The sequence below is a fragment of the Vombatus ursinus genome, unplaced genomic scaffold (assembly GCF_900497805.2).
Source record: "Vombatus ursinus unplaced genomic scaffold, bare-nosed wombat genome assembly UNPS02014775.1, whole genome shotgun sequence".
NCBI classification, from domain to species: Eukaryota; Metazoa; Chordata; class Mammalia; order Diprotodontia; family Vombatidae; genus Vombatus; species Vombatus ursinus.
In genome coordinates, this window is record NW_020954553.1 from 5169429 (window position 1) to 5190595 (window position 21167).

At 39.0% G+C, this 21167-nt stretch overlaps 1 protein-coding gene across 2 annotated transcripts in view; it reads right to left on the reverse strand.

Moving 5' to 3' along the window:
• Positions 1–21167, reverse strand: part of CCDC30 (coiled-coil domain containing 30) — a 105049-nt gene that overhangs the window by 49655 nt on the left and 34227 nt on the right. For both annotated transcript variants that reach the window (XM_027864732.1, XM_027864731.1), the window contains one exon: positions 1321–1500. In XM_027864732.1, the coding sequence (XP_027720533.1) occupies positions 1321–1500 (180 nt within the window). The remainder of the gene's footprint in view (positions 1–1320; positions 1501–21167) is intronic.

Below are 21167 nucleotides of genomic sequence, written 5' to 3' on the forward strand. Positions count from 1 at the left end.
GAAGAGAGCTACACTCTTCTCCCTTTACCATCTTGGTCTCCTAGTGAACCAGTTCAACTCTAAACCATCTTCTTTTCTCAAATCCCCTCCCCACTTATTCTGTCACCACCCTTACCCTGAGACAAGCCTCAGACTTCAGTCATTCCTATCATCCACCACCTTCACTCTTATACACTTGCCACTGAACACAGCTGGGGAAAATCACAAAACCATATTAACTGGGTCCACTAAAAATGTGTTATATCATTTCACTTGGACCTTTAATTCGTTTATGCCTCATTAATAAGCTTGCAATCCCATTCAATACAGAGGATTTGCCAAATCTTTTTATCACTTCTCATAGCTTCCTCCTCCCACACTCTCAGCTGAGAACCTTGCCTATTTCACTGAAAAACAGACTTTTTCTGAGTGGTCCCTCTTAGCCCTTCCTCCTCATCACTCACATATCTTCCACCATGATCTCTTCCTTTACCCCTATTTCAGATGAAGAGGTGGCCCTCCTCCCTGCCAAGGCAAACTCCTCTCCAAGCATAACTGATCCCAGTCCATCTCATCTCCAGCCAATTGCCCCCCTCTATCATCCATCGACAAGACACACTTGCAGCATCTCTTGTATACTTCTTCCCTCCTCTGACAATGCCACCACCCTTTTACTGGCCCTCATTACCTTGCTCTTGGATTATTACAGCAGCCTTCTATAGTTGGCCTCCCTGACTCAATTCATTCCCTGCTTCATTCTATCCTCTACTCAGCTATCAAACTGATCTTCCTAAGGCACGTGTCTGACTGTGTCACCCACTCCACCCCCATTCAATAAACTCCAGTGGCTCCCTATTGCCTCCAGGATCAAGCATAAAATCCTCTATTTGGTGCTCAGAGCCCTTTATAACCTGGCCCTTTCCCACTTTTCCAGGCTCCTTACACCTCGCTCCCGATCATGTACCTGATATTCAATGGCACTGGGCCTCTTTGCTGTTCCTCACACAAGGCAATTAACCTCTTGACTATGGGCATTTTTCTTGGCTTCCATCAAGTGACAGCTGAAATCCTCCCTTCTATAAGAAGCCTTTTCAGATCCCTTTCTATATGAGTACCTTCCTCTTTGTCGATCATCTCCAACTTATCCTTGAGGCATCTTGACTGCAGAGTTGTTTGTGTGATATCTCCCCATTAGACTGTAAGCTTCTTGAGAGCAAGGACTGTCTTTTGTCTTTCTTTATTTCCCCAGAACTTAGCACACAGTGCCTGGCATGCAGCAGGCACTTAATAAGTGCTTGCTGACTGAGTGAGTAGTGGTTAAGCAAGGGAATTATGCTTTACCTTAATGTTCTCTTCCTGAAGTGAGTTATTCTGCTGCTTTAAATCAAAGTTTTTTGTCCGTTCAAACTGAAGCTCTCTTTCAATTGAGCTGCACAGAGTCTGAACTCTTTGCAAGTTCTTTCGAAGCTTCTGCAGCTCTTCTTCTTGCTGCTGGTATCTCACTCTTTTCTCTAGCGAACTCTTTACAAAGAAAGAAAAATGGTTTTAGAGGAAAGCAGGAATAAAAAGTAAATAACCAAGCACAGCTCACAAACAAGTCCCATTTGTCCAACTAAAAGATCTCATGATTACCTCCATCTGGATCATTTACATTTCAGTTTATTCAATTTTTTTTTAAACCACCTTGTTTTCAAGTTTATTGTTAGGCAGCACCTATACTCTTAAGGGTTTTCTGACTTCATGACTCTCTTTGGCCTGCAGAGAAGCCCTTTTGAGCTTGCCCTTCTAAATATATTCTAAGAAAGGGTAAGTCTTACGGAAGTCTGAGAGGGAACAGGAAATGGTCAAGACTCAGAGGGTGAGTGAAAGATGAGAAGGTACACAGGATGAAGAAAGTACCCTTATTTTCAGTCCCTGCGTCAGATCTGCAATGGGAATGCCCCATATTTTTTAAAAGTAAATTTACAGAATACCAGATACACCTATATTCCAATATAAGCACAAAAACACATTTCAGAGCAAAAGATGAATTGGGGGGATTATCTACCATTTGAAATTAGTCATACTTTTGATCCCTTTTACTATTATGAAAAAAAATTGAAAGGGACAGTTATAGCCATTTGTTGTATTTATTCTGCCCCTGATGTTTTCTTCCTTAAGTGGGAGAAATGGGGAAATTATAGGAGCAGGTAGACCCCTAATCTACCACCATCTTCATCTTACTTCACTTCTAAGATTTCATTGGTGAAAGTACTTCTTCCACTGAATCAGATTGCAACTCTCTTTATTTAAGTAGATGATGTTTCAAGGGTTCTTATGGTCAAAAAAATCATCACTCTTTGGCGAACCTGGTAACGAAGTATCTCTGACTTTAGGTAGGCTGATCCTCAGACAACAGACAAAATGGTCTATCACTGAGCTAATATTTAAAGCCTTTCCAGCTTAATAGACCCTACTAGAGCGTCTGCTCCATTGGTAAAACCTTTGAGAACCCATGATCATGTCCACACCATGATGAGGTAGTAGAAAAAGACTTTAGCAGAGGTACCTTCATTTTAGGATGAAGGAAAAACACAAGTAGAAATTAAAATAGGGACTCCGTGTGTGTGTGTGTGTGTATGTGTGTATGCACGTGTGCACATGTGCACGTACATGTATATCTAAGAAGGAATGAGCATTTGAAGGTAAGAGAATGCAAGACTCTATGTCTATGTGGCAGAATTTCAGACTCAAGCTCCCTGTCACTTCCCTTTCTACCACCAAGGATAAGACTTTGGGAAGGAAGACCTAATCTTATGATCTGTACTTTTCTCTTTAGCAGTAAGTCATTAACTTTCAGGCCAGTTGTTCTGAATATAATATAATTACTTAATTACAGGCACGAGGATTTATAAGAGTGTACAGACCAATGCTTAGGCAGGCAAATATAGTCACCTATAATAAAGTGTACAACTTTGTGCCTTTGAGATAATATTTAGATATCCTTTGGCACTCTCCTAATCCATTCCAAACTCATTTCCTTCTCTCCCTAGGCCTTCCAAAATTTTATTTTGGAGGAAGAGAAGGGCATAAACATTTATATAGCACAACAATGTGCCAGGCCCTGTGCTAAGCACTTTACAAATATGTCATCTGATCTTCACAACAACCCGTGAAGTAGGTGCTGTTATTATCTTCATTTTACAGTTGAGGAAACTGAGGTAAATAGGGGTTAAGTGACTTGTCTAGGGTCATACAGTTAGGAAGTGTCCAAGGCCAGATCTGAACTCAAGTCTTCCTGATCCACGCCCAGAACTCTATGCACTATGGCAGCACACAGAGCTGCCCTTAAATATTCTATTTCCTTTGCCTCTTCTCTTGGTCAAACACAAATCTCTCTGTATTATAATTTATACTTCTGATCAAATAGAATGTTACCTCAAACTAAGCTCTTATGAGTCACAGAGTCTCAGCTTTTACTGATTTCTTCTCTGCTTCAGCTTTCCTCTTTTTTGAGTTCTCCTGAGATCTGAGAACACTTTAGTCTAATCACCCTAGTGTTTTCCTTAACCATTACTCATCAAGACTTAACTCAACATTAACATATGATCATTTAATCTGTAAGTACAGGTGCCAAAATTCAACATTTGGTCTGGACTAATGGCATAGAAAATATAGGTGGACAGACAAAAGGAGAGCTTTTTGTTCATAGGAAGAGAGTGGAAAGAGATTTAAAGGTAATGTTCACACTTGGGACTTCTTTTCTTTTCAAATGTTAGGTTTGGGGCTTAAGTACTTTTTGGTCCAAGGGAAGAATTGCTACAATCTTAGCTCCTCAGTCTACTCTTTCACAAGTCTGTGGATCCCACATCAGGGGAGTGGTCTGGGTTTAGAAATAAAGAGGAAGTGGGGAGAGAGTCAGCCAACGAGGGACATAGCAATGACTACTAACTTGCTCTTCCCTGCCCCTCAAGCTAGGGCCAAGGAATAGGGTACAGAGTGAAACCTTTTGTAATGTTTCGGGGAGGCCAAGAGGGGAAGCTGGGTTGGGGGGAAAAGGCCTTAATCTGCATAGCTTGCTGGGATTTGGAGTTTTTGCTCATCTCTCAAGGAAAGGAAATATGCAAGAAATCACTGAATAATCCAAACTGCTAGAAAGTACACAAATCTGTAGGGCAGGTCATGATGCAGCAATCGGAGGATTACAGACATATCATACCAAAAATAATAATAATCAGAATCACAGAATTTTGGAGTTGGAGGGGATCTCAGCAGTCAATAACCATAACAAATACCCACTATAATACATACAAAGAGCAGTCATCTACTCTTTGCTGGAAGACCTTCCTAATATCAAGCCCATATTTTGTCCTTTGTCCTTTGTCACTTCTGCTTACCCTTCCCAGTTCTACCTTCTTGTTTTTTTTGGGGGGGGGGAATTGGGGTTAAGCAACTTGCCCAGGGTCACACAGCTAGTGTTAAGTGTTTGGTCTGAGGACAGATTTGAACTCAGGTCCTCCTGACTTCAGGGCCAGTGCTCTATCCACTGCCCCACCTAGCTGCCCCTCAGTTCTACCTTCTAAGGACAAACAGAACTAATCCCTTCTCCACAAGACAGATCTTCAATGACTTAAATACAGCTATTAGGACCCCTCCCCACTGCCCCCTTCCTCTCCTGGCCCAATCTTCCCTTATCCAGACTTCAAACAGCTCCAGTTTCTTGCAAAGATCTTAGCTGGCATAGACTTGAGGTCTTTCATCATGTTGTTTGCCTTCTTTGGACACTCTCCAGTTTATCAACGTCCTTCTTAAACTACAATACTCAGAACTGAACACAATACTGTAGATATGATCTGACCAGTGCAGAATACAGAGGGATTATTATCCCAGAGGCTCTTAATGTGGCAAAAAAAATCATTTTTCTTAGCAGAGAAAAAAGAAGTTTCAGAAGAATGGAGCAGCTCTGTCTGGTCCTTCCTCGGTCAGATATCATTATCCCATCCACCCCAAGTAGCAACTAGATCCTTTCTTTGGTCACAGAATTATAGGTTTAGAGCTACAAGGTATCTTGGAAGCCATTATCAAAAGTCCATGACCAATATTTTACAGATGAAGAAAATGAGATGCAGTGATGTCTAGTGACTTGCCTAAGGTCACACAGTATTTCTCAGAGGTAATGATCCTCCTCTTTCCCTTAATAAATTTAAAAACCACATTTTTTTTTCACCATCCTCAGCTTGTGTCAAGTGTTGGTACTCCTTAAATTTTCACAGGAATATGCCACACTTCTATTCATCCTCTGCTACTTGCCCTCATTTCCTTCTTTTACATATATCCTTTTACAATCTAAGTTGGTTGGAGACGTCCCTATGTCAGGCTCTGAAGACAACTTCCATGTTTCCACCACAATAGAACTATTTCTCTTTGTGCCTTCAGAATTTCATTCTTGGGAGTTTCCTACCCCTCTTGGGCTGATTTTCTCTATAGAATCTTAATTCACTGGATCCTACCTATATTTCTGTTGAACCTTTTGAAACATGCTTACATATAATTCCAGATAATGTCTGGTTTCCTCTCCTCTATCAAAAATTATAGGATGGAATGGTCATTTCCCCTCCAACAACTAATTTGTCCCTATTGATGAAAATTAGATCCAGCACAGAATATGTTGGTTTAATTCAAGTTTTGGTTAATGAAAAAATTATTAGGAAAACTTATATTCCATTCTGATGGAATGTCTAAAGGAAAAAACAAACCTAACAGTTGTTATACCAAGCATAAACAGCTTCTAGAAGGATGAAATTATCATTAAGGCAAATCAAGAAGTCATCAACTACTCTGCCCTTGGCAGAGGGAGAATCCCAAAAGACATGTCGAAATAACTGAAGTCTCTCATCACTACTATAACTATCCTCTGTATCATCAATTTCCTCTTTCTGTCCAAGTGGTATATAGTATACTCTGATGACAAAATCACTTCTGCTTTTCTCTCACTGATCTTTATCCAACTGCTCTCCACCCTGCTTTCTTGCTCTGATTCTCTAATTTCTTTTTTTTTTTTGGGGGGGGGGGGTTAGGCAATGGGGTTAAGTGACTTGTCCAGGGTCACACAGCTAGTAAGTGTTATGTGTCTGAGGCTGGATTTGAACTCAGGTCCTCCTGACTCCAAGGCTGATGCTCCATCCACTGTGCCACCTAGCTGCCCTGATTCCTTAATTTCTTGACATGACTATGCCTTCCTTTATATTTCCTCTTGCTAATTGCCTAAAAGAATTTAGATACCATATTTCAGGAAACTGTCAAAGAAATATTTACAAAATTGATCAAAAGCAGTAAAATATAAATGTAAAGAATCCATAAGATACCTGCAAGGGAGAAGTCAAGATCTGACATATTCAGATGTATCATAGTTAAATGCCAAAGCTATAATAAGGAAACAATACTATAAGCTACCAGAAATAGTTTAAAAATCACTGTGTTGTTGTTCAGTGATTTTCATGACTCTTTGTGACCTCAATTTGGGGCTGTCTTGGCAAAGACACTGGAGTGGTTTTCCATTTCCTTCTCCAGTTCACTTTACAGATGAGGTAACTAAGGCAAAGAGGGCTAAGTGATATTCTCAGGGTTAAAGGGCTAGTAAGTGTCTGAGGCCAGATTTAAATTTAGGAAGATGAGTCTTCCTGACTCCAGGCCTGGCATTCTATCCACTGTACTACCTAGCTGCCCCAAAACCACTTATCAAAGAACAATAATTAGGATCACAGTGGACTTTTCAAGGAGAATGAGGGAGGATGCAGAAATTAGAATATGTATTATTTATTATATTATTATATCATAATATATTATATATTGTGATGTATCACATCATATCATATTAATAATATTAATATTTTAATATATATATATGCAAAATAAAGAAACTTGGGCTATGAAATTAGAATTACCTGGCAAAACTTATCATGTTTTATGAGGACAAAAGATGGGTATTTAAATAGCAGACTCTGATTCATTTCAAGAAATCTTTAAGCAGTAAATAATCTCTTTACCATAGATATAAGCATTTTAAATAACTAAAATAAAACAGCCCTTAATAAAACAAGAGAGTCCTCAGATTACCGTACTGGCTACATAACCACTGAAAGGTTTTCCAAAGAAACATAGGATAAAAAGCTCAAGGTGGAAGATGAGAGATTGCCAAGTAATTGCAAGGAAAAGCACTTTTTCTTTTATTTAGTTAAAGCAACTTACATAGTTGTTTAGAATGGTTAAGTTTTGATTAATGACAGAATTATTAGGAAAACTTGTATTCCACTCTGACAGAATAACTAAAGGAAAAAACTAACCTAACAGTTGTTATGCAGAAAATGAACATCCTAAACTCTCCAAGGAAACAAGAGAGAGGCACAAAACGGGTTAAAGGGCAGAATCAAGTAATATGTTGTTTATTGGGAGCATATTTAATACAGGAGAATCTCAATAAATTCAAAATGAAAGGCTGGAACAGCACTGATATATCAGGCAAAGTTTCATCAAAACTAGAAAGTAGGAAGAGAGATTAAGGATAGCATTATATTATGTTGAAAGAGTTCTAATATGAACCTTGAATAAATAAGCCCTTAATAATTCTGCAGCAAAACTTCACAACCTTGCAAGGAGAAATTTTTAAGAATGAATTTATAAGAAATTAATTCATAGCTAGAAGATTATTAGTACATGCTACCCAATGGAGCAATGGCCAAAAGACATACACAAATAATTTACAAAGGGGGAGACATAAACTGTGAATAGCCATATGAAAAGATGATCAAACTTTTAATATTAAAAGAAATATAGAGGCAGCTAGATGGCACAATGGATAGAGCACTGGCCCTGAAGTCAAGAGGACCTGAGTTCAAATCCAGCTTCCTACACTTAACACTTAATAGCTGTGTGACTCTGGGCAAGTCACTTAACCCCAACTGCCTCACAGGATGGAAGGAAGGAAGGAAGGAAAGAAGGAAGGAAGGAAGGAAGGAAGGAAGGAAGGAAGGAAGAGAAAGAAAGATAAACCTAGATCACCTTACAAGTATTGGAATAGCTCATAGAATTTTTTTAAAAAGAGAAAATCATATCTTTATAAAAAATATAAAATCCAGTGTTGGTGGGACTGTGAGCAAACAGGGACTCTAAAATACTGTTGGTATGACTATAGACTGATAAAAATTTTGGAGATCATGCATTCACCCAGTGATTCTGCTCCTAGGACCTGATCCCTAAAACACCATAAAAGGAACAAAATTATTGATCACTCTTGTTTTTAATAGCAAGACTAGAAACAACTTGCATATACAACCATTGGAGAATGGCTGCACAAAGATGTAGCAAGAGTGAGCAGACTTTGTGATTTGCTGCACTAGAGCATCTCCCATGGAGCCAGACATATACCTTGTTGGAAGGACACAGTGAGCTCCTGATTAGTTCTCAGTGACTGGGGACAGGGGACATTGAAGATGATTGGTGATTAAATGTCAGGAAGATGTACACTTGTGGAAGAATCACCTTCCTCCCCGAAAAAGGCACATGGAAGCCTCCCTGTGTTTTCTGTATTTATACATGCTTTTGAATTTTCTTACATCTTACACAGTTTCTTTGGTGAAGAAAATACATTAATATCCTATGCCTGATACCCATAATGTACACTGAATACCTTTTCTATAAGAGATCCTGTTACTCACATTTTTGGAAGCCTCTACTCACGATTATGCCTGGAGTTTCTCTGGGAGTGGATAGGACCAGAGAGAGAGGAAAACTTGACACTCCACTTTGGGGTCAGGCCCTCCTCAGGATGAGCCCAGGGTGAACAACTTCACCTCTGTTTGCCTCAGGTCCCTCACTTTCAAAATGGAGGGGACAGGTGGGGGCAGGATTCAACAATCTCTAAGTTCCCTTCCAGCTGTAAATCTAGGATCCCATGAAAGATGGCAGAACTTCAGGAAAGTCAGAATAAAAAGGCATTCTTTGTTGTTAATGTGGTTAAGATTTTGCCCTTTGTTTATCTGATTGTTTTTTCTGGCGATTATTAAATTTATAATAAAAACATTCTGGGCTCACTCCACTGTCCACTTATAGTGGTTGTCCAACATACATGCAATGATAGAACAACTATGTGAGCTATCCATAAAATTTAATATCAGAATCTAGACTCTAGACAATAGGCCTCCTTTAATCACTTGGTTTTACCTGTGTGGACCATTAGGTCAAACTCTTTTAAATGGCTGTGAATTTCATTTAGAAGGCTCTGTAGTGTTCCAGGGCTTAAATGCAGCCAGCACAATGCCATCTGCAAACATGAGCATCTGAAGGACCTCCCCATCTAGAGAGAACCCTTTTTCTGGGGAGATAACATATTATTCTAAAAACCTGATGCTGACAATGATGACTTGAAGTTAAACTATGTTCAATAACTTCTGTTAAAGAATACAGGGAAGGGTGTAGTGCATTTCAGAAAGATGTTTATTCAATTAAGTTAATATGAAACAAGTCTCAGGGCTTTAAGGCTCCCTCATTTTACAGAAATTCAGTGTGTGATCTACTCATAAGGGCAATAGACTTGGAGTCAGAAGAATCCTGGGGTTCAGATCCAGTTCTAAAAGTCACTAGTTAGATGATGCTGGGCAAGTCATTTCATTTCTCTGTGCCTCAGTTTCCTCATCTGCAAAATAAGGATAATAACACATATACTACCTACCTCAAAGATTTATCACAAGGAAAATATAAATCTTAAATGATTATATGAATATGAGTTTGAATAACAAATCATTTCTACAGAATGACTTACTCCTCCAATTCTCTGGAGAAGTTATATTCTAACATCACCAAATTCCTTTGACTTTATCCAAAAAAGGGTTTTATAAATATAAAAAAATTATTACCACCAACTCACATAATTTTCTCCTTTCTCAAAAAACATTCCTCCTATAGCTATGACTGTAAAAATGGCAAAATCAAACCCCTTGTAAAAGTATCATTCAGCCAGGCGCTCTGTGTCAGCTTCTGCAGCCCTTCACAGCTGCTGGCCCTGAATAGATAGGCAAAGGTGGCTGTTATGAAGTGATACTGCTCAGTGAAAAACCCTGATGGTTGCAGCAGTTGAGCATATACTTTTTCCTCTGTTGCTTTCTGATTATTAATAACAGAACTTCCCTTCATAGTAGAGCATCCAGAGGCTCGATAATACTAGTGCATAAACAATGGTTATGTCAAAGCTTTTCTTTTGATTTCTCTTATAGCCCCAAATAATTTTACTATAACCCTAATAAACTAAAGACATTTTTATTTGGAAAAGCCTCATTACCATCTAATGAACCTTCCCTTGTAATAATAAAAAAAAGCTATACAAAATGTAGTATAAATGAAGTTTGCACTTCCCAATATAAATTAGACAACTTTTTAAAAACTACTCTAACACTGGTGGTGGGGATGTTAATTGGTCCAACCGTTCTGGAAAACAATTTGGAATTACACAAGAAAAGTCACTAGATTGTTTGAACTCTTTTACCCAGAGATGCCATTGCTGGACATATTCCCCAAGGAGATGAGAAGACAGAAATAAAGGGCCTACACATATCAAAATATTTGTAACAAGGCTCTTTGTGGTGGCAAAAAAAGAGAAACAAAGTGAGAGCTCATAAGACTTAGGGATAGCTGAACAAATTGTAGTATATGAATGCACTAGAATATGGCTGCATCACAAGAAATGACAAAGAATTCAGAGGAATATGAGAAAATGTGAATGAATGAAGAGTGAAATAAGCAGAATAAGGAAAACAATATACACAATTATTACAATAATGTAGATGAAATGAGCACTAACACAAAGCAGAATGCTGTGTAACTCATGACCAATATAGACCTTGTCAATATGAGAAAGTACACCTTTCTCCTTTCTCTGGAGAGGGGGAAGACTATGGGTGCAGAATGTTGTGCACAGTGTCACATGTAGACCCTAAGTTCATTGGTTTTGCTTAATTATTTTTCATCACACAATGAAAACACCAGAGCTAAAAATGATCTGCCAAATCAAATGAATGGTCTTGTCTGAGATCTCATTGTTCTTGACCTCTCTTCATAACATTTAACAACACTGAACACACACCCCTCCTACCTGCTATTCTTTCCTAACCTGTCTGACCATTCCTTCTCTTCTTCTTGACTGGATCATCATCTATATCATGATCCCTAACTGTGGGTATACTTCAAAGTTTGGTTATGTGCCCCTTTCTCTTGTCTGTCTGTATCTACTCACTTGGTGACTTCATCCACTCTTATGGATTCTATTATCTTTACACAGATATCTCACCATTACCCCTAGTTTCTCTCCTGAGCTCTAGTCACATATCACCAACTGCCTGTTGCATATTTCAAAGTGGATGTACTGTAGGCATCTCAAACTCAGTATGTCCAAGTCAGAACTCATCTTTCCCTACCCTTCTTTTAAACTTCCTTATTATTGTCAAGGGCACCACTATCCTTCCAGATAGCCAGGTTCACACCCTTAGTCATCCTTGATTCCTCAACTCTCACTGTTCTATTTGGTTTCATAGCTTGGGTTAGAGCAATGACCTAGATTCAAGGATCCACAGAAAATTGGTACTCAAGAAGCCGGTAAAAACGTGAGCTTTATTACACAGCAAGCAAGCAAAAACAAAAATAACACACACACATAAAATAAGGCAACCAGACAGACCAAGGTCTTGCCATACAGGGCCAAGTCACTCACATATCCCCATCATTAGATGTAGTGGGGAAATCCCACAGGATTACCTATTGATATCAGACTGAAGTGGAAGGATTTCTTAATCAGGACTAGAAATTGGTTTGGGGTCTAAGTTGATAAATGGGGACTCCAAGAGTGAGTATCAGTGCATGGCCACTCTAGTTGGTCAGGAGCCTTGTGTAATGAGAAACTGAAGTGGTTTACATGTTTGGCACAGGATCAGAATGAGTCAGGGCAGTGGAAAAGTACAGGCTGTCCACTACTGCTTTCATGTTTATGATTATTAGGACCACTTGACCCAAATGACTCCATGTTGGAGTCCTATCACTTACAAATACAACACCAAATAATACATTCCATAATCTCAATCATCACACACTCATCCTACATTTCCAGTCAGTTGCCATATCTTTTCTACCATCACAATATCTCTTGTATATATCCTCTTCTCTCCAGTAACACAGGCACCACCTTGGTTCAGGCTCTGATCAGCACTTGCCTATACTACTGGGATAGCTTCCTAACTATTTTCCCAGCCTCAGGTCTTTCCTCATTCCAATCCATCTTCTGCACAACCAACCAGGTGATTTTCCTAACGTGCAGTTGTGACCATGTAACTCCTCTACTCAATAAAGTTCCGTTGCTTATTCTTAGCTCTAGGATCAAATGTAAACTACTCTGGTATTTAAAGCTCTTCATAATCTGCTCCCTTCCAGCCTTTCCAGTCTTCTCTCACGTTATTCTCTTCCATGCAGTCTACTGGCCTGTTTGCTATTCCTCACACACAATGCTCCAAATCCCATCTCTGCTTTTTGCTTTTTCGTACTAGCTGTCCCTCATTTCTGGTTTTCCTAAAAACTCAGCTCAGGTATCACTTTCTACAGGAAATCTTTTCTGAATCCTCAGCTGCTGGTGTCCTCTCTCCCCAGAATGCCATATCTTAACTTTGTATATATTATATATACACTTTTACATGTATATAACTTTGTATATATTATATGTATACTTTTATATGTATATATATATATGTATATATGTACATGTTGTCTCTTCCTTTAGAATAAAAGTTCCTTGAGCTGTTTCACTATTATCTTTTTATCCCCAGTGCTTCATATAGTGCCTAGCATACTGTTGGGGTCTAATAACTGATTAATGACAAAGGAAGGCTCACTAGATCTGGGACATGGGCAGTAGAGTGGAGTGAACCTGGAAAAGACTATGATATAAAAAGAAAACATATCAATAAAATACCTTTACTCTTTAACAAAAGAAACAAAAATACTTTTATACTTTTCTGAGGATAGGAAAGGTGTTTCAAATGGTATTAAAGTATAAACTGAGCAGCAATGATAAATTATCTAAAATAATTCAGTAACAGCAATGTCATTATATCATGTGTAACATAAGAAGTTTAAATGCATAAGGATTTAAACTGAAGTCCTTTGATTCTCAATCCAAAGTTCTTTCCACTGTATATTGCTGCCTTTGGGGCATTCACACAGGCTCAGATTAAGTAATAGTAACAGCAATAAAATATAATAGTCTACTTCTTTAAAAATCTGTGCTGGCTGTTTGGGATGAGCCATCTATGACAGCTACTGCTAGCGCCCACATTGAGCTCATCAGAGTAAACACCTCCCATGTATTCTCTTCTTTGCAAATTGAGATGGGATTATGCTCTTGACAGAATTCCAGTTTGTTTTTTAATGTGGCTATAAAGAACCTTAGGATCACCGAGGGGAAAAAACCAAAGAGGGGAAAGAACCAGAGGCTATGTACCTAAGGGACTAAATCCTCCTCTATCATTGTGTCTTTGACTAGAAACCAGTTGTGTTGCTGTCACAGCATTAGAGAAGAAGCTGTGATCGATGAAAGAGGAATGGATGCAGCTGGGATCATTTCGCCAGCATCCCCATCTCCCATTCAATGTGTTTACCTGGGTAGTGGCTGCAGCAAGTGAGGGGCCCTTCACATATACACTGACTTGAGCTAACTCTTTGTCAACATAAACATGGGATGACTCCTCCATTTTTGTTACATTCTCCAATTACATCATCTTTTATCTCTGTATACCAGCCAAGTTCATCTTCAGTTTGAGGATTAAACATATTGGGAAGCTGGAAACACTGTGCTGCAAGAGGATGCACAGGAGTGCAGAGCTGGAAGAGAATGCAGCACAGAGTTGGAAGGAACCTCAGAGGCCATCTAATTCAACCTCCTCTTTTTACAGATGAGGAAACCGAGGCCCAGGGAGGGTCAGTGACTGTCTTAAGGTCACACAGGGAAGAAGAATCAGAGGCACACTTTATGCCAGAAAGTTTTCAGGGGATCTAGATCTTCGATGCTCTGATCATTTGTAGCTACGTAACAGAACTGTGTTAACAGCCCAACCCCATCCCACTTTCCAATAAATTAAATATGTGGGTGGCATTTACACTGATAAGGCAGTTATTGTATTGGCTCTTCCCAAGCAGCCAAGGGGAACATTATTACAGTTACCTTCAACATTAGCTCAGGGACAAGTCCATTGTACAGCTGAAAGAAGACTAGTTTAGAGACAGAACCTCCATGGCAGAAACCTTACCATCATGACAAGTCTGCCCCAACCTTGGCCTCAGTTTCCTCATCTATAAATGAAGTGGGTTGGACCAGATAACTCCAGAGATCCTGTCTAGATCTAAATCCATGATTCTTGGAGGCAAGCACATTTCTAGCAGGGTCCATTTCATTCTTTGTTCTTGTATTCCCAACCACTCAGCACAGTGCCTGTCACACAGTAGGTGCTTAATGAGTACTTGTTAACTGACTGACTGATCTTATAAAGGGATGCCCAACTATAGGTTCATTATGCAGAAGCTAGCAGAACAGGAAAGCAGCAGGTAGACAACATTTTCAGTGGGGAAGTTCAAGGTAAGATTGGCTCTTTGCCAGATAATTGTGGACTGTAGCTCCTAGCTGCTTTTTGCATGTTGGGGGGTGGTGGGGAAGGGTTTAGTAGTTATTACTAGGAGTCTTTTAATAAAGGGAAATGCACTGTAAGACAGATGATTAGGGGTCTCAGTGAGTACAGAGATCAAGGACAACAAAGAGGTGGTCCTCTCTGGTGATGAAGGGGGTCCACAAAGCATGAAGGATGTATTTAAAATGGGTCAGGGCTGGGACAGTTCAGCTGACACTTCTGTTTCAAATGACCTTTGTATCTCTCTCAGAAGAAAACAACTGCGGATGTGCCATGTGAATGAGCTATGAATGGGCAAGAGGTATATCTCAGATCATCAGGACATGAGTGTTCACTAAAGCATGGGTGACGTGTTCCAAGAATACAAGAAAGAAGGAAAAAGACTGTGAAAACGAATAAGAAAATTCAAACCAGTGTTAAGAGATTGGAACAGGAAAAGGAGAAGGAGAGGAGATGTGCTGAATCACTGAAGTAATAATGGGGGATGAGAGTCTTTGTGTGGTTGGGAAATCTGTCCCTTCTGAGCCAGTTCAGACTCACTGCCAATATCACACATCTGGCCCCTCTGGCTCATACTTCCACCACCCTAATTCAGGTTCTCATTGCCTCTCACCTGGACTACTGTAATAGCCTAATTGGTTTCTCTTTTCTCCAGAGTCTTCCCTCTCCAATCCTTCCTTCATGTAGTTGTCACAATATTCTTCCTAATTCGCAGGTTTAAATCACTCCTCTACCTTCAGTGGCTCACCATTGCCTAAAGAATAAAAAGCAAACTCCTTATTCTAGCATTCAAGGCCTACTACAAAGCTTCCTATCTGGTCTAATAATCTTCAGTTATGCCCTTGCACACACTGCACTTCAGCCCAGCTGGGCCCCAGTTTTCCTTCACCTCAATACCTCCTCTGTTACACTTTCACTCACCAAGCAGTTATTAAGTGCCAACCTGGTGGACAAACCCTATTCCAAGCCCTCGAGGACATACAAGGTAATTATGACACGGTCTCTGCTCTCATGGAGCTTACAATCTAGAAGGATATAACACCCACACCATAAATATTAAACGTACAATAATAACTTACCGAATACTCATAATAAAAGCATAAGAATAGTGTGCTTCCTACCACGTAGCTAGACTAATATTATTAGAGCCAATATATTTAATTAATAGCTATATAAAGGTTATAGAGTCTTCTAATTCAACCGCCATTTATAAAAGGCCTACCATGTAGGCCTCCAGACTGCTGGAGTTCTCAGATACTGAGTGTCTGAGAATAACAAAGATTCAAATCACTCAAACCCCTGCTCACAGGAAGCTTACATCATACTAGAGTGAAGGCGGAGGACGTATGTCACACAGTCACAGAACTACAGAATTTGAAAGAGAGATGGTGTCTCAGTAGCCATATGGTCCAAAGCATATACCAAAGGAATCCTCACTAAAGCATTCTGGAGAAGTGGTCATACAGGCACTGCTTGAAGACCTCCAGGGACAGGGAACTCACCACTTCTCAAGACAATGCATTCCACTTTGAGATAGTTCTGTTAGGAAACTTTTCCTGACATCAAGCCTAAATGTGCCTTTTTGCAACTTCCACCATTGCTCCTGGTTCTGGGGCCAAAGGGAACAAATTAATCCTTTCAGATACTTTCAGATAGCTATTGTGTCCTTTCAGTTCCTTCAACCAATCCTTATCTGTCATGAACCCAAGGTCCCTCACCATCCGGAACACTCTCCTCCAAAAACTATTTAATTTATCAATGTCCCAGAAGTTATGCCCTTCTTAATAGAGCTCAAGATTGTCTCAGCTTTTTTGACTGCCACATCATACTGCTGACAGATACCAACTGAGCGTACAGGACAGATCTTTTCTCTGCTATTTATTTAACTGCTACTTATCCAAACCTCTGTCATTTTATACCTGTGAAGTTGGTACTTTGTAATCAAGTATAAGACTTTACATTTATCTCTACTGAATTTCATCTTTTTAGATTCAGTTCAGTGATCCAGCCAAAATCCTCTTGATTCTATCATCTACTGGGTTGGCTATTCCTCTCAGATTTAAGACATCTGCAAATTTAATAAGCATATGATTTCTATCTTTATCCAACTTACTGGTAAAAATGTGAAAGAACAGATGGCCAACCATAGATGCTTAGGGCCCAACACACTGGATGAAGAACTCCCCCTTGCTGCATTAATCCAGAGCCATTGATTATCTCTCTGTGAGCCATTCTGAATCCATCTGATCATAGTATTAGCACTTAAGGCTGATCTTTCCATCTTCCCATTATAAATATTTTCATAAAATCTATGTAAAGTTTATGGCCAGCATTTCCTCTTATCTGTAAAATATAAGATAGGTGGTGATAGACAAAGGAGGGATTCTAGGAATGTTAGAGGAGCTAGAGAACATTTTCAGCTGAGGAAATCTGGGAAGGCTCCATAAATCAAATGATGCCTGAGCTGAATCTTTCAGGAAGATAAGGATAAAAGGCAAAGATGAGGAAGGTAGGCATTTTAGGCAGCAGAGACCATCCACAGGAATACAGAGAAGCAGGAGAAAGCATGCTGAGCTCTAGGCTGGTTGGAAGGCAAAGTGCATGAGGAGGAGTGACATGAAAATAAGGCTGGAAAAGGTAGGCTGGAGTTGGACCATGAAGGGGTTTAAATGCCAGGCTAAAGAATGTGTATTTCATGATAAGCAGGCAGACTTCAGGAAAAACCTGGAAAAACCTGTATGGTCTGATGCTGAGTGAAGTTAGAAGAACCAAGAGGACGCTGTACACAATAACAGCCACATTGTGAGATGACTAATATTGATAGACTTAACTCTTCCCAGCAATACAAGGATCTAAGACATCTCCAAAGGCCTCATGATGGAAAATGCTATCCACATCCAAAGAAAGAACTATGGAATTTGAATGCAGATCGAAGCATACTATTTGCTATTTTTTTTCTCTTCTGTTGAGTTTTGCTTCCTTTTTCTGGTGGTTCCTCCTACTGGTTCCAATTTTTACTTACAACATCACTAATATGAAAATATGTTTAATAAGAATGTATATACATAGCCTATATCAGATTGTGTACCATCTTGGGGAGGGTGGTAGGGAGGAAGGGGGAGAAAAATTTTAAACTCAAAAGCATATAGAAGTGATTGCTGATAAATCAAAATAAATTAATTAAAATTTAAAAAAGAATTTGTATTTCATCCTATAGTAGGAAGCTACTAAGCTGGACAGTAATATAGTCAGATCAAGGCCTTAGGAAAATAACTTTGGCAGTTGTGTAAAATACATTTTGGAAAAGGGAGGTGCTGTAGGCAGGGAGACCAATTAGAAGATTATCATCACTGTCTACAGGAGATAATAAGGTAGAAGAACTAGGATGTTAGCAGTATGAGTCAAGAGAAAGGGAAAGATCCAAGTGATTGATGAAATTGAAAAAGGTAATAAATTTGAAAAAACTAAATAAATTTTACTTCTGAATAACCAAATCAAGATTAGCTTTAGTTAAAGCAAACAAAAATGAAAACCACCCCTAACTGAGAATAAACATGTAAATTCACAATCCAAACAAATATCAAGAATTGATCAACAAAAGATCTAAGACAACTCCAAAAGACTCATGATGGAAAATGCTATCCACATCCAGAGAAAGAACTATGGAGTCTGAATGCTGATGGAAGCTCTCCTTTGCTTTCCTTTTCTTTCGTTGTTTTGTTTTATTTCTTCTTTCTTGTAGTTCCTCCAATTAGTTCTAATTCTTGTTTACAACATGACTAATGTGAAAATATGCTTAATATGAATGTATAAGTAGAGCCTATATCAGATTGCATGCTATCTTGGGGAAGGGGGAGGAGGGGGAAGGAGAGAAAATTTCAAACTCAAAATCTTATGGAAGTGAATGTTGAAAACTAAAAATAAATTAATTATTTTTAAAAAACCTAAAAAAAGAATTAATCAACAAAAGGAAGAGGAGTTTCAGTTGTAAAATAGATTAGAAGGATTTCAAATGCAGTCTGTACATCTTAAATAAAATAACTCTAATGAAAATAGGTTCTTTAATACTTCAGGGATTTGTCATTTTGTTGATGTGAATGTTTGCTTCACCAAAGCAGATGGCCACCCTTCTCTAACTTAGGAGATAGTCTTTGAAGCACTGCTTTGGCTGAAAAACTCATCCCCGTGGCCAAATGGCCCACATATACATTGGGGTGTACATTTAAAGAGTGTTTTTCTTACTATAAACCTATGCTAGGGGTCACACAAGGACTATTAGCCTCATTTTAATGACAAGGAAACATTATCTGTGTAAGCCACATCCTCATTCCTGCCACGATCCCCTTCTAAACTCTGACCATTGCTATCTTTCTCTTTCTTTAAAATATAGGGTCTCTTCCATGGAGCCTTTCTTGCTCCAACAATCCAGTGATTTAAATAAAGCTTAACATCCCAACCTTTTTTTCCTTCTCTGATTTACACTAAACATTCCTCATAGTCTAACTTCTACCACAGTTATTAGTATATGTCTTATATCCCTGCTGTACTGTAAGGTCTTCAAGGGTAGAGACTATGCCTTTTTTCATCTATGTGTCTCCAATACTTAGCACATTAATAATAGACATTAATAAATATATGTTGCATTCATTACTGTCAATCAATTAGAGAGCTCTTCATGCTCCATGAAACGATACAGATCCACGGATGTCATCATAAGTAAGGACATCTGTTCTTGGCCCTGGGAAGAAGAGACACATATGGATGGTAGATGACTCTCTGCTGAGAGGCATGAACGCATACCTAGATCAATGTGACATGACCAGTCAGAAGATGAGTTGTCCTCGTGGGTCATGTCACATCCAAGATGTGACAGTGAGCCTTCAAAGATTTATCAGACATGATGTCCATCACCCACTTATGACAATATATATGGGAACAAATGATATCATCAGAAGGAACCTAGAAAGAATCCCTAAGTATTATGAAGTTCTCAGCATGAAACTGAAGGTCTAGAGGGCACAGGGGTCATTTTCATCACTTCTGCTAGTTAAAGGTAGGGACTTCAGAAAGTGAAGGAAGAACAGCAGGCTAAAAGGACATCAGGGAGAATGAGATTTGAATATCTGGATCAAGGTTCAAGATTCAAAAATGATGAGCTCTTTGACTAGGGACAGAATATACCTAATGAAGATGCGTCCCACCTTTTAGCAGAGGGGTGATGGACTAGAGGCACAGAATAAGCCATACATTTGTAGAAACAGACACTATGTGAATTTGTTTTGCTTGACTATACTTATATCTTACAAGGCAGTGCCTTTTATTTTGAGGGTGAGAATTATAGGGAAGAGGGTGGGTAGAAATAGTGATGCCCCAAAAAGAAGCATAGGGTACCAATAAAACATTTTAAAAATACATAAAGGAAAGCAGAAGTGAGAGCCCTGAACCTGTTGCTAGGATACATCTGGATATAAATCTTGTCTCAATTTAATTCAACAACCATTTATTGAGTATATAGTATGTGCCAGCCACCGTGTAAGATGCTAGAGATACAAAGTTTCAGCCTCTACCTTGGTAACCCAGGGGAAGTCACTTATCCAATGAGATAATATATGTAAAGTGCTTGGTCTTTACATATATTATATATATGCGTATATATATGTATAGATGTCTAATACATGTATATGGATGTGTATATATGTAAAGCACAGTGCCTGACACATAGTAGGGGCTTAGTTTCCTTTCCTTCCTTAACTTCAGCTTATTCATATGGGGATAATACCAATAGTATTTACTTCACAGTAAGTTGTTGTAAGACTCAACCAAGATAATGTGCATAAAGTACTTTGTCAATTGTAAAGTTCTATATAAATGTCAGCTGTTGTCAGTGATGATCATCATTGGTGATTACACTCTCCACTAAATGTCTGGTGTCTTTCTCTTTTTCAGATACACTGGAAATTGATCCCTCAGGGCTTTTCAAACAGGGTCTCCTCCAACTCCAGATTTCATTCTTATGAGAGTCCCTGTCTGGTCCAGTTGTTCCTCCCATCTCCAGTTTCTCTGGAGCCATTTTTCCTCCCCCATGTTGCTGATTAGGGACTGAAGTGTTGGGGTGCAAATGTGGTGGCTCTACTGTCACCAATCATTAAGCTAATTTGTCCCTAGAAATTCTGACAAGATCATCTCCATTTCTGGTTGGTTTATTGGCCCCCTCCCAATTTCATCTATAAATGCTTTGGGAATGATTTGGCTTAGCTAGGGTCTCATGCCAAGCTTTCTACAGACTTTTACTTTGTTTTCTGTTTAACAGAAGGAAAAATTTCCTAATGATGAGAGCTCTCAGGGCAAATCAGAAATGGAAAGGACTGTGTTGGGAAGTAATAATGATGACAACTGACATTTATATAGCATGATAAAGATTTATAAAGCACTTTCCTCACAACAACCCAGCATTATCAACATTTTACAGATGGGAAAAGAGGGAGAAAGTAACTT